At 36.6% G+C, this 14,971-nt stretch overlaps 1 protein-coding gene across 2 annotated transcripts in view; it reads left to right on the top strand.

The window, feature by feature from the left end:
* Nucleotides 1-14,971, top strand: part of COL19A1 (collagen type XIX alpha 1 chain) — a 415,341-nt gene that overhangs the window by 395,535 nt on the left and 4,835 nt on the right. The window contains exons 51-52 of one of the 2 annotated variants that reach the window (XM_051855527.2): nucleotides 3,455-3,532; nucleotides 3,666-3,782. In XM_051855527.2, coding sequence (XP_051711487.1) covers nucleotides 3,455-3,532; nucleotides 3,666-3,782 — 195 coding nt within the window. Of the gene's footprint in view, nucleotides 1-3,454; nucleotides 3,533-3,665; nucleotides 10,801-14,971 lie in introns of those variants that run through there. The other variant, XM_051855528.2, reaches the window with a different exon arrangement.

The following is a 14,971-nucleotide window of genomic DNA, read 5'->3' as shown; positions in this document are numbered from 1 at the left end:
GAATGCTCCAAGAACATTTTAACCTTTAAAATGAAAACCAAAATGCAGTCACAAGAAGATAATGCATCTGGTGCCAAAGCGTAGGGTAACAATAGCTCACAATGAAGGAAACAGAAGAGCTAATTGCTTAATCAGATTGGTTTGTGCTGTGCATACCTATTGAAATATTATACCCCATAAAATTATACAGATATTCCATGTTAATGAAAAATTTAAAAATAAACTCAATTGATGGGGGGGGGACACTGAAGAATAGACACCTCATTTGAAAGCCCTGGTAATTTCAGAAAGAGCCCCACAAGTGGAATTATTAGAAAACACAGATGCAAGCACTCCATGTGCCCACCGTCAGTTTTATTAAAAGAGTGATATTGAGAGTAGTTGTTCTAATTTTTAAACTTCTGAAGTTTAGCCTTTGATGGTTTATGAACAATGAAAAACTTTTTGCTATTTGTAAACTGGTGACCCACAGGGTAGTTTATGTGAAGGGTATAGATTCAACCTTTCAAATGAGTCAGCAATAGCGGCCTTTGGTAATGGGCAGATGTGGGAGTGCATCAGAATACTGAAGGGTGCACCTGTCAATTAGTGGAGTGGAGCTAGGGAGGCTAAACAATTTTTAAGTCATGAGACAGTGGGCACCACAGATGAAAACATTCCTCCCCAAAGGCCAACAGAACCTCTTTGCGGGCCACGGACTTGCCTGCCTTAGAAATAAATCCCTGCCATCAAATCTAAAATCTCCCTGCTAGAGTTAAATACGGTCTATCATCAAGCACCGACTTGCTCAATGACTAGTACCCATGTGTGCTTCAGATGAGTTCATTGCTGCTGTTTGATTTCTTGTCCTACATCAGCACAGTGATAGCATTCTGTACCTGTACACTTAAAGTCTGTGGAAATACATTTGTTTGCAAATAGGTCAGTCTCTTCTCAATTTCAAAAGAGATCTGCCCTGAAGAAATGAATCATTTAATTTTAGAAAAAGGTAAAACTGTTACTGTGTTAGCATTCCTAACTGAAGCTGTGTTATAAAGCAATTATAAAACAAGACCCCAATGCTTCATGGCAGCCTTCATAATGAATGAGTTTAAGACCTTATTAGAAAATTCAAGGGTGAAAGTATTTCCTGTATTTGTGTAATTCAATTGCTTTATCTGTTAATAACAGGATATTATTAAACTACTGAACACAGAAACTAAATTTGTTCACAGAAATTAATATATTTGACAGGAAAAAGGTAAATATTGCCTTATACAAATATATACAAATGATCATTGTTTTGTGATTTTATATGCTGAAATTCATGTGAAATAATATATTTTTGCATCAAAATAGAACTAAATTTAAACTGGATAGTTTTAGCAGGTGTATTCATTTGTAATTGTATTACAATCTTGTTAATCATAAATTAATGTATCTTGATTCCTCATTTTTTTAGTCTGTGATCTTAACTTACTGAGATATCCTAACAGTCAACTTTTACAATCTGTATGTAAGTGAATTCTGGGTAGATTATCAAACTTGAGATAATGCTACTTTATTCTAGAAATGTTTAAATAATCAGTTTGGAACATGCTTTCAAATGATTCCAGTACACTTTTCCTTATTGTTCACTTATGTTAAATGAAGGACACTTACAACAAAGAAATCCTGGAAATATTTTAAATCTGAATGTGTATCCACTTAACGTATTTTCCAGTGTATATGTGTGAAGTCTTTCATGTATTTCCTTAATATACTTCAAATACTTCCTTACTGGGGTAGGTATTATGGGTACCATGGGTTAAACCACTGCTTGAGACACCTGCATCCCCCATCACAGTGCCTGGTTTAAGTTCAGGCTACTGTGCTTCTGCCCCAGGTTCCTGCTAATGCATATCCTGGAAGCAGCAGGTGATTACTCAAGTACCTGAGTCCCTGCAACCCACATGGAAGACACAAATGGAGTTTTAAGCTCCTGGCTTCAGCCTGACCCAGCCTGGCCCAGCCTCAACTATTGCAGGAATTTGGCGAGTAAATCAGTGGGTGAGCACGCTCCCTCACTTGCTCTCTCCCTTCCAAATAAAAATACATACACAAATAAATTACTTTTGATAAGCCAGACATTTCCTTACCATACTTCTTTTCCCACTACTTCCATATTCATGTTTAGGTCACATCTCCAAAGGAAATAACTAACTGTGGGATAATTACATTGCTAATGTTATTCAGGTAATACTAATATTATTATTTAGATATTGTCAAAACTGAGATTGATCCCAGAATTGATGTCTAATTGTCGGCAATAAAGGCAAATAGCTTAACATAGGTACTCCTTCTAGGGAGCATTATATTTCTCCCTCATGCCATGTTCTGCTGTAATAACACTTTTATGAAAAGGTACAACTGAGTTGAGACCACTATTTCCTGCTGGGAAGCTCTCCTCCTTAACATCCTTGCTGATTCTACTTGATTACTTTGTACATTTGGGTCTAGGAGAAATTTTTAAGCCACTGTTGTAAGTATGAAAAAGGTGGAAATTAAAACTCTGCTTCCCATCCCTGAATCTCTTAGAACACAGAACCTTTTCTTCAAAGTATGACGTGAATGCCAGTATGTGAAGCACAGAACAATGTGCTTTATGCTTCTTTTTAAGGCAAAGCTAAGGGCTCCTAGAGGCACCAATTTCTCTATTATCCTAGCCCATGCAACGACAACCATATTCAAGAATCAGTGATTTATCTTAATGTCTACACAGGTCTCAAAACCAATTCATTTTTGTTAAAAACCTAAGTTGCTGAAATGTATGTGGGAGGACCCCACAATTTCCTCTTATTTTTTGGCATTATGGAAGCCCCCAGCCCATCAGACTTACAAAGTGATGTGTTAAGCCATGGGACTGCAGTTTTTTCTTAAAAAGGATATCATGCTATTACAATCAGTAATTTAAATAAAGATTTGACGTGGGGTGAATTGACTCACATACATTTATATTCTTGCTTGATCAAAATCATGAATTTTTGCCTTCATTCTCTAACTCTTGGACTACAGTGTCGATTCTTGTCATATTATCTTGTCCTTATGGGAAGCAGAACCCTTTTTAGTATATTTTAGTCTGCGCCTAGCTTCCAGTCAGAATTCCTACTGAAGAGGACTCCTCATGCACCTTGTCACAACCAAGCGAATGTAGACCTGAAGGATTGATTTATACAGACATCATTTTCAGTGCCAAAAATCTCACCGTCAAGAGTGTGGCTACCTGGAACTTCTTATAGTAGTTACGTATTTTTAAAATCTTCGATTTCTTTAGTGTACCTATCCTGTTTAACGTATATGTTTAACATCAAAACAATAGCTAGTATACTATTTAAGTGAATGAATCACATAAACATCAGTCAGAAAATGGTTCTTGTATGTGTGTATTTTCTGTAGAACACTTACTTTTTGTATCCTTTTTTAATGTTTCTCTTAGGCTACCGAGGACAGAAGGGAGAAAGAGGTGAACCTGGAATTGGGCTACCAGGGAGTCCGGGGCTTCCTGGAACTGCAGGTAACAAGGCTCATATCTTCACAGCCCAAGCCTCTAAGAGTGGGAATCATGGCTTCTACCCTATGGGATTTCTATGTCAAAGTGGGTAATCCATGTGTGGTCTGCAATCTAATGGGGTCTTTTATTTTGTTAGCTCTGGGTTTGCCAGGATCACCAGGTGTCCCAGGACCCCAAGGCCCCCCAGGACCCAGTGGAAGATGCAATCCAGAAGATTGCCTATATCCTGTGTCTCCTGCCCATCAGCAGACAGGTGGGAAATGAACAAACACCTGTGGAAGATTTGGCTCCTAGTGACACCTTCTTGCTATTGAAGCTATCTTGATACTGGCAAACCTTCACTCATGATATGTGGGTTGCTTTTTTTTCCTTTTTTCTTTTTGGTGTAGGCCAGACATTAAAAACAGCAGTTTAAATCCTATACTAATTTCAGATGAGCATTTTTAGGTTTTTTCCAAATTCATTCCATAGGTTTTGCTTCACCATTACTGTGATTTTTGTTCAAAGTATTATATGAAATACACAAACAAATCTTATCAGCTCTTCTTCAGAAAGAAGTTTCATCTTATGATTTGGTAGACTTACAATGATGTACATTTCCTAGACTCATCAACATGTGTTTGGCCTTTGATTTCCGAATTTTAAAGTTTCAGACTCTTGTGTTTAAATTTATTATCATTGCTAAAAATTTTGTTACCCTTTTTGCTATAGTGCATTGCTCCTGTTAAATGTTTTCTGTTTTTTACAACTTGAGAATTCTTATACCATCCTACTTCAGCCAAAAAGTAGATAGGCAATAAGAACTTCATTCTTTGGAAAAAATACAGGAGACTATTTTATCAGGAAGCTCCAAAAACACGATAACAAACTACTGAAATGATTTAATTCTTTATCATGAGCTGTATTCAAAGCTATTGGCACTGACCTAAACACATACTGCATGAAAAGAAACAAATTCCGATTGTATAGAAGTTCCACGAGCAAAACTTAACGTCCTGTGGTCCCATCACTGTGTTTCCCATTTGGTAAAAACAGGAAACTATTTCCCCTAAGCAGTGTTGGATAGTGAAGGCACCAGGCTGTCTTTGGTACTCTTGAAGCTTAACTGGCCTGGCAGGAACTTTGGACCCCTCTTATCCAGCCTCCTTCTGACCTCATCACCCTCGGACTCTAAAACAAGAAACGACCATCAAAACCAAGAATGGGATTTACAATCCCTAGAAGATGAAAGGGTGATGTTAGCAAACATGCACTGACAAGGTGAAACCCAAAAGCTCTCAAGGAGAAATGGTCTTTCTTGCAAGGCTGCAGCAGGAGCACGACAAAGGAAAACCATAGGACTGAACCTGCAGCCTGCACACAGACCAAAGAGTTAACACTCATTTCAAAACTACATCTTCCAAGGAAGCAAAAATGCAAAGTCATCAACCAAATTACTAAAGGGAATGTTCATTGCCTGTCTGTACGTTATTTAGGTAAAGTGTTGGCTGAAAACAAATGAGAATGTTGTTAAAATCCAGCTGTGGGTTCCTGCCACGTTGAGAGCAAGACAACGGATCCTGTTGTAGAAATCGGTTCACAGCTCTCCAAGGAGCAGTGCAGATTCCAATTTGCCAAGTGCAGGGTAGGATCTTCACTTTGGTCTGTTAATTAAAGAGTGAGTTCAAAAAAGCAAGCCCACTGAAAGTGGACAAAACTATGAACACAAATTTGTGTCTAAGGGAGCATGCCTAAATGAAGAAAGGGTTTATTCAAATGCACCCATGCTCTGAACTGGTTTTCATTATAGATAAATGAACTAACTGCTGGTCAGGTACTGTCTACATGGTTGTGTGTACAAACAACCTTTTGGTTATTTCATATTGAATTTTGCTGTATATTTCAATTCTGAGTTTATTTATTTTCCACGGTTATTTTATTTAAGTGTTTTAAATTGATTTTATTCATTTTTTTTCCTGTGCAATACCTACAATGGTGCTGTATTTTAAAATTACACAATTGGAATATACATGTTTTCTTAGTAAAAATAATTTATCCCTAAAAAATGTACATAGATCTAAAATTTGGTGCTATATGTATATCTTGAGCTTATAATTTGCCAAATTTTCTGAAAGCTTAGAATTTGCTACTCTTATTTACTTGAATTTATCATATAAACATTATGTTTTCAAAGGTTATTTTTTCATAGATTGTTTATCATTTTAACTCTGCTGATTCAAAAATATCTTACCATTTTAATATTTTCTTGAACTGTTTTTCTGACAGTGATCAATGTATTTTTTGAGTTGGTGCACATACATAACATTTTGTTTTATAAATTCTGTACATTTTTTACAGATTATGTCATCCACCCTTTCTTACAAATTGTATGTTTAGAATTCTTTTTTAATTCCACAAATGCTTGACTGGCTTATTCAGGTGAGCTAAGGAGGAAAGCAGGAACATTAGGTTGTGTGACACATATTACAAAGGACTATTACAATGATTTAAGCTCTTTTTATAATTGGAACATATACATAAATCTGAAATAACGAGAGAAATAGGGCTATGTGTGTATGGAACAAGCTTCTCTCACCCTACTGTATTATTTACCTTCCACTATTTTCTGCCCGAGTTTTCTACACATGATATGCAACAAAGAGCAGCAAGAAACACTGGGTCCAAACGATAAAGCATCAAATGAAGTGGAGATTTGGCAGTTGTCCAGTTCCTGTAATAGAGAGGGGGATAATCTGGGTCCCTAAGTAGGGTGGGAAATTTTCTTCCAGATAACTTAGTGGTTGCCAAATCTCTTGTACCGTTGTGTTCCATTCCAAAACAGTTGTTTACTTCCACATAGATATCAGTGATGTCCACAGCAGGGGAGAATAACTATCAAATTTCCCAAATTACCTCGTTTGTACTACAGACAACATGTGTTTAAATACAAAATCATGGCCATGACGACAATTTATATAAAAACTTGTTCATGTAAAAGTAGTTTAAATTCCAGCCTCATGTTTTGTGCCAAGATCAATTAACACTTTCAGATAGAAGTTTTTCTATGCAAAGAAAAAAGTATGGCTTCAATTAGTGTTTATGGCCTTTGGAATCTAAAGAAAAAGGGAGTTTTTTCAGTTTTCTCATTTTTTTTTTCTAAATGAAGACTTTAACCACTACTCCAAACATAAAGGAAACATAGCCAGTCTTAACCTTTTGAATATTTTCACCTTGTGATTAACATAAGTTAATTAATAACCTCAGAATAATCTCATGTTTATTTCTGTATTTCATGACATTGTTGAAACCTTAAAATTTTGGTCAATTACAGAATTTATATTAAGATATTGTCTATAAAAATTATTGTTTGATTTAAGGTAATTTTTGAATGTTTTAGGCATTAAATAGGGTGTAGCTTTTCTGCAGTCTCATCTGTTGGGAACCTATGATATACCTCCTTTTGTCCACAAGATGGTGTCTAAAACAATTTTGTTTGGAAACTGAACAGAATGGCAGAAATACAAACATAGGAACAGTTTACTGGACAGCTCAATCAGGCCCTTGCACTTTTACTTTTATAAGTTTTTATTAGTTTATGGTGTTTTCTTCCTAACTTTAAGTATATTTGAAGCAGGCACAATAGCCTTCGAATGACAGTTTCATTTTTTTCTCTTCAGTAGACACATAATTTATTACCTAGTTAATGTATGCATATACTACTTGTAACTGTATAACACCCTCCTATTTTGGTGAAACCTGAGTAATCATTCTACCTTTTAGACATGATATACTCTTTTGACAGATGAGGAAAAGAGAGTTTAGCTTATCACAAGATGTGACAATTTATAAAATTATACACCAAATTCCACATGGTTCAAGGTACTTCAAATTTTACAGTTAGATTTGTGTGATTGTGTATTTTTCTAGAAATATGTACTTACAAACTAAAGATTGGGAACAGTTTTTCAAAATATCATTTTACTAACAGGAACAATAGTATCCTGAAACAGAATTCTACATTAAGTCTTATACTGAGGTTCTTTTAATGAATCTTCAGAATAGTTTTCGCAGATTTGTTCATTGCTTTTTTTCCTTAAGTTTTTTTTTTCACTTGTTTGTAGCCACCTTGTTAAGACACAAGTGTTTACTTTCATGGTGTCCCAGTGTTGTTATTCAATACTTTAGGGTATTAAATAGCATTGAGGCATGCACTCCCCCTTTGGATTTTCTCTACTCATAAAGATTATGCTCCAAAGGGGAGAAAATGCAGGAAAGAATTCAATTTGTATTTTCATGCCTATGTACTTCAAAGTGACTTTTCCCATTGAATTGTGTTTGTTTATTACTTGGCTGATAGAAGTTGCATTGATTAAATTTATTTAACTACTAGGACTCTCAGGAAACAGAACAAACAGTTGTGTTCATTTCTATATTCTGTGGTGTAGCCAGAGTAAGTGATCAGTTTGCTTAAATTGAGTGAAGCACTAGATAAAGACATAAAAAAGTCATTCAGACAACTAGACCCAGCACAGTAAAAATTTACCTGAAAGCTCAGACAGGCTTATAACACCAAAACTAAGTCTACAAAAAAAATTGAACTAGAAGAAAATTTCAAGCTCAGATTCAATACTGAGTGATTCATGGTACAACTGAAGGAATTAGCTACTTAATTCATGAATTTGTCAAAAGTAAATACTAATGGGAGGTTTCCACTAAACTGAGGGAGTAGTTAAATAAGATTTAAGATTAAAGTGTGTTGCTGAACCATAATAAGATTATGAGTGTCAAGATTCTAGCTATTTTATACCATTTTATTTTGCTGACTTATTTAAAGTATAAGGATTTTTCAGTGTATTAATGTATTTAAATTCAGATTGCATTATGGCATATTTTGTGACTTTATTTTTAAAGGGTATGTATTTTCTATTGTACCTCAAACTATTTAGAATAATTCAATATATTCAATGTTAAATGCAATGGACTAGTTTTATTCAGAATGCCATGTGGATATAATGCTTTGAGGCCTTGATTCCTCTATGTTCATCATGCATAATGAGCTTGTCGCCTATCTCAGCAATAAAGGATTTGACCTTCAATCAGGGAATTCTAGGGGGCAGTCATTCATGCTCTGTCTGCTCTTCACCACTTCTTGTGGCTGAAGCGCCACCTGTCAGTTCCATTGTGTTAGGTCTCAACCACAGCAGTGCCCCCAGAGTGCTCTCACGCAAGAGAGAAGTCCCACAGGTGTCCAGTGAACCTAGAATTCCTCTAGTTGAGGATCCATGGTAGTTATGATTTTGCCTGCAACATGAATCATTGCTCACCTTGCAATAAAATTTTTACCCATCTCCTTGGCAGCTCATAACGAATCTCATCTAATGATTGTAGATAAGAATTATAAGCACAAACAAAGATCAAAAAGAAGCAAGTCCTTTGTGACTTTTGTCCTCCCAAAGTGATGGCCTCACTAAAAATATTTGAGATTCATTATTGCAGAAGTCCCTGAGATAATAAATATCACACTTAACTTTTCTTAAAAATATAAGCTCTTAAATCATTAGTGATAAGAAAATAGGCAATAAGTAGTTAAATACATAAGCACATTTTCTTAACAGAAGTTAATTACGTCAAAACATGCCAGGGGACTTATGTGTCTATTGAGACCAGGTAATGACTCAGCTCTCAACTATTCTCTTCAGGTCCCCTTATGATGAAGTAACTGGGTGCTCTCCAAGGAATGTTGTTTTTCATATACAAATTTAACTTGTAAGCCAAAGACATTCAAATAAATCTGAAAAAGAAACTAAAAACCTGGTAGCAGGTTTTCTTCATTTGTTCTCTGCAGTTATTCATAGGAAACTTGGAGTGCACAGCAAGGTGCAAAGGCTGACAAGCAGAATGAATTGCCATTTATCAGTCAGCATCTTCTTGCTGATACCAGATCAAATACGCGATGCTTCCTCCAGTTGATTGATTAAAGAGCATTTAAGCATGTCATTTATTCACAGGTAGCATTACACTTAGCCAGTTTGAATCAATTTTTACTGAGCCATATGTACTATAACTGTAATGTTCAAGATCACACATTCACTAAGAAAGAATAAGAATACAAGTGAAAAATATTTTACTATTTGAAAAAAAAAGACAAGCTACGTTTCTTAAAAATATATCACATACAGTCATCATCCATTTGTCAACAAGAATACTAGTTTGCCAGTGCTATGTGTTTTTGAGATTTTTTTTTATTCTTTCCAGGGCTACCAGAAAATATTTTAAAGTAATTTTCATATTTGGAGTGATTTTATGTATCGCTAGTAAAATTTTCACATGTGTTAGTTTATTTTTAAACAGATTTTTGTACTTTAAACAAACCATTATAGCTCAACATTAATAAAATCAGAGGTCAACTTTCTAAATGAGAAATTTGTACAGAGCTCATTTCAGGTTACAAATGAATCAGCTTTTATTAATGATGTTTAAGAATAGTTACACTATTATTATATATACTTATATATATACACTTATATTATTAGCTTGAAAATATAAAGGACCCATAAATAATTAAATCAGTCATTAAACTTGGTAGTAGTACTTGTATTCATACTCTTCCACTAGATAGAAGTCAATTACCCCAAACTATGCCAGGGAATTTATGTGCTCGGACTGGGAAGTGATTTCCATAGTTCTTTACCAACCTGACATCTGGGGTGAAAGTCATATGATACTGCCATGGAAGCACTGACTAGAAATAAATCAAAAATCATTTGCCCTTGATTAATATGCCAAATTCTAACTAACTATTTGTATGCTTCTCTCTTGGAGAGTGCTTGAGTTGTCACTTCATCAACTTCTTAAAATATCTCAGAATCTGGAAATTGTGCTAGTAGAAATATATGGTTGATCTAATTCAGTATTTATCAATTGTCTTTAATGGAGTGGATTTATTGGTCAATTTTCTTTGCAATTTCTCAAGTGTTTGTTTCTGTAAACTATTTCACTTAATTAAATGTATAATTGATTGTTCCCACCATTTGGAAAGTGCTAGTTTTACATAATCTATTTGTAAGTGGTAGTTTCAATATTGCTTACTGTATTTATGGAGCTCATTGTCATACATATATATATATATATATATATATATATATCAGGTTTGTAAAACAGTTAACTATTCTTTGAAATTTTATTTTTTTAATTTTCTTATGAATTATAGAACTGAGAGACATGTTTCATTATCTGATTTTTCTTTTGTTTTATTATGTCACTCCAGTGCAAATAAAAGCACTTTGGTCAAAGATGATGTCATTGCAATTATTTGATTATGTGTCACAGCTCCTGGCATAATTATTCATTAGTCATAATTATTCATTATATATTATAAATAAAAGAGGTTTACTTAACTCACAGTTCTGGAGGTTCAAAAGTATGGCGCATCTGTACATTTTTGGTGAGAACTTCAATATACATCACAATAGCAAGTGGTGCATTTGCAAGAGGGAGAGAGAGGATGTGTGCCACACTCACAACAACCCATTCTCACAGGACCCACTCCCATCAGACAGCATTAATCCATCTTGAGACTGACGAGGGGGATATTCCAAAATGGCAGAACAGAGAAGAGCATTCTGCTCTAGGCTAGGGGTAAATATTGAAAGAAATAATGTGTAAAAGTGTAGGAAGTACATTCTCGAGAGAGTTAGAAAACTACAGTGGAGGGGCCGGAGCTGTGGCGCAGCAGGTTAATGCCCTGGACTGAAGCACTGGCATCCCATATGGGTGCCAGTTCAAGACCCAGCTGCTCCACTTCGCATCCAGCTCTCTGCTATGGCCTGGGAAGGCAGTAGAAGATGGTCCAAGTCCTTGGGCCCCTGCACCCATGTGGGAGACCCGGAAGAAGCTCCTGGTTCCTGGCTTCAGATTTGAACAACTCCGGCCATTGCAGCCAATTGGGGAGTGAACCATTGGATGGAAGACCTCTCTCTCTCTCTCTCTCTCTCTCTCTCTCTCTCTCTCTGCCTCTTCTCTCTCTGTAACTCTTTCAAATAAATATATCAACCTTAAAAAAAAGAAAAAGAACCACTAAAAAAAAAACACACACACAGTGGAATTTCTATGGAAGGAAGAGGAATGCCATGGATTGGTGAGGCAGGTGTGGATGTAAGGCAAAAACACAGACAACACATGAGCCCAGCAGCCAAGAGCTGGAGAAAGCACCATTTCTGGAGAGTGGGGTGAGATCAGACTGCAGTACCCTGTGCCACTGGCAGTATAGCTAGAGGGAGAGCATGGCCTAAAGAGGCCTAAGTGGGATAGGGTTCCAGCTGACCCAGTGAAAAAAGGGGGGGCACATTTCTGTCTCCCCATCTCCTCCCCAACGAAGGCAATCAGCAACAGACAGAGAGCAGGTACCATTTTTGGCATAAGCAGCAGCTGTGGAATCTCATGCATGTGCCCACAACTGGCTGGGACAAGGCGCCATCAGCAGTACTGGCGGCAGCAGTACAGGTGCACATATTCAGCAACCGGCAGGAAGAAGGCCTCATTTGGCCGGCAGCTCTTGTGCATGTGTGTAATCCAGAGATCGTAGCACAAGGAAAAATCCATGTTCCCTACTGACTTTCAGTCTGGGAAGAATGACAGGGGCTGGGACCCACGTAAGACTGTGAGGTGCCCCCAGCCTCTCAACATAGTACAGGCTCCAGGTCTCAAATTGCCTAGGCAGAGCACCCACAGGCATCTTGCTCTGGGAATACCTCTGCCTCTCTGCGGTCAGGACATACTAGTGGGATGGAGTGCATCCTGTGTACCCCATGACTGTGAGAGCCTTGCGTGTGGAGACAGTAGGAATTCTGTGACTGCAAGAGAGGGTGCAGGGTATAAATGGGGCTTCAAGCAATCAATGTGCACGGCTTCACGAGCTCAAAGCTCCCTGATTGCCTGAACTGGGTCATTTGCAGTGGGATCCGTGCTCACACTCAGAACTGCACAGATCCTTTGTGTGGTTCTAAGCCAGCACTGCTGAGTATTAGACCCACTGTGGGATAACACCCAGGCATTGATCACCTTGGAAGAGAGGAACCAGCATGTGATTACACCAACAGAGGTAATTGTGCTCTCTTTTCTACCAACAAAGAGAACTATCCCACCATAGATGACTGACAAGAGCTCCCTGGCCACACCCAGAACACGCCTCTGAGTATTCACTGAAAGAGCAGACACCACACTAAGCCACAGATGCATAGTTTGAGGATAAAAACCATCAGAGGGAAAAATTGACAAGTATCTCCACAAATGCCTAAAAATAAATGCAGAATTTCAAGAAACAATAAGATAACATGACTACCCCACCAAAGGAACACATTATACTTCATTATAAGAATGTAAAAATGATAGTGATTAACAAAATGCCTGAAATGGAATTCAAAAGAATAATCATAGGATTACTCATAAACAATGAGAAGCAAATTTATGAATTAAAGAAATCCATGAGACATAAATGAAAAATTCTCTCATGAAATTGATTATTATTAAGAGAAATAAAAATGAAACACTAAAAATGAAGACTTTAGTGTGTCAGAAATATGATGGGAAGTCTTAACAGACTTAGTGAGGCAAAGCAAAGAATATCCAATCTAGAAGACAGATTTGGCACCAAATAAATGAATTATCAATGCATCTCAAGGACCTAGAAAAACAACAAACCAAACCCAAAATTAGTTGGAGAAAACAAAATTAGAGAATAAACAAAATTGAAACCACAAAAACAATATAAAATACCAGCAAAACAAAGAGCTGGAGTTTGAAAAACTAAAATTGATACAGATTGGCCCAACTAACCAAAAAATGAGAGAGGACCCAAATCAATAAAATTAAATATGAACAAGGAAATGTAACAACAGACATGACAAAAAGAATCACCAGAAATTACTACAAAGAGCTGTATGCCAACAAACCAGGAAACCTAGAAGAGATGGATAGATTCCTGTACACATACAACCTACCTAAATTGAGCCATAAAGACATACAAAACCTAAACAGACCATTAACCAAGATAGAAATTGAATTAGTCATAAAGATCCTCCCAACAAGGAAAAACCCAGGACTGGATGGCTTCACTGTTGAATTCTACCAAACATTTAAAGAACTACTAATAGGAAACCTGTAGAAGTGAAACTGACACTATGAGAAACAATGACTTTATCAGTGCTTGTCCTATTGAGGAACAGCTTACTATTTTATTCTTTTTAGTATTTTCTTGTTTTACATAATACCATTGGTTGAACTCTTTAACACACAATTATTCTTATGTGTTTAAATTTAAATGAAAATTGATCCCTGTTAAAAATAAGAGTGGGAATAAGAGAGGGAGGAGATGTACAGTTCAGCACACACTCCCTCGGACTTACCCCTTATGGTAGAACTAGAAATGTACCATGGGATTCCAAATCCCATTAAGGTGGCATGTATCAATACCATCTTACTAGTTAAAGTGATCAGTTTAAGTTCATAATAGATCATAAAGACAGGATTAAGTGTCAAAGGGATCACATAAACAAGACCAGTGTCTGCTAATACTAACTGATAGAAATAAAAAGGAGAGAACGATCCAAGACGGGAAGCGGGACACACAGCAGACTCATAGAATGGCAGATGCCCTAAACAGCACTCTGGCCTCAGAATCAGCCCTCAGGCATTCATATCTGGCTTAAAAGCCTATGAGAGTTTCCCAGGCATGGAAAGCCAAGACACTGTGGCAAAAAAGTGACTGAAATGAAAGATCTCTGTGAGTGAGATCCCAGTGGAAAGAACCAGCCATCAAAGAAGGTGGTACCTTCCTCTGAAGGGTGGAGAGAACTTCCACTTTGATTATGGCCTTGTGTAAATAATATCGGAGTTTGTGGACTCAAGAGGCTTCCATAGCCTTGGAAGCTCAGGACAAGAGACTCGGGTGATTACTGACGTCATAAATAAGAGTGTCAATTGTTAAATCAACAACAGGAGTCACTGTGCACTTACTCCCCATATAGCATCTCTGTCCTTAATGTGTTGTACTATGCAAATTAATGGTAAAACTAGTATTCAAACAGTACTTTATACTTTGTGTATCTGTGTGGGTACAAACTTGAAATCTTTAGTATATACTAAATTGATCTTCTGTATATAATTAAAAATGAATCTTAATGAAGAATGGGATGGGAGAGGGAATAGGAGATGGGATGGTTTGCGGGTGGGAGAATGTTTATGGGGGTAAAATACACTATAATCCAAAAGTTTTATTTAATTAATATAAACTTCAAAAATACAAGTTCAAAAAAAAAACTACAATTCTTCTCAAGCTGTTCAAAACAATTGAAACTTCTTCTATAAAGCCTGCATCACCTTAATTCCTAAACCTAAAAAAGAAACAAAAGAGAAAGAACTACAGACCAAGTTCCCTGATGAACATAGACACAAAAATCTTCAACA

Source organism: Oryctolagus cuniculus, chromosome 5 (genome assembly GCF_964237555.1).
Source record: "Oryctolagus cuniculus chromosome 5, mOryCun1.1, whole genome shotgun sequence".
Classification (NCBI taxonomy): domain Eukaryota; kingdom Metazoa; phylum Chordata; class Mammalia; order Lagomorpha; family Leporidae; genus Oryctolagus; species Oryctolagus cuniculus.
The sequence above is the reverse complement of the archived record's forward strand: the minus strand, read 5'-3'. Positions and strand labels throughout refer to the sequence as shown.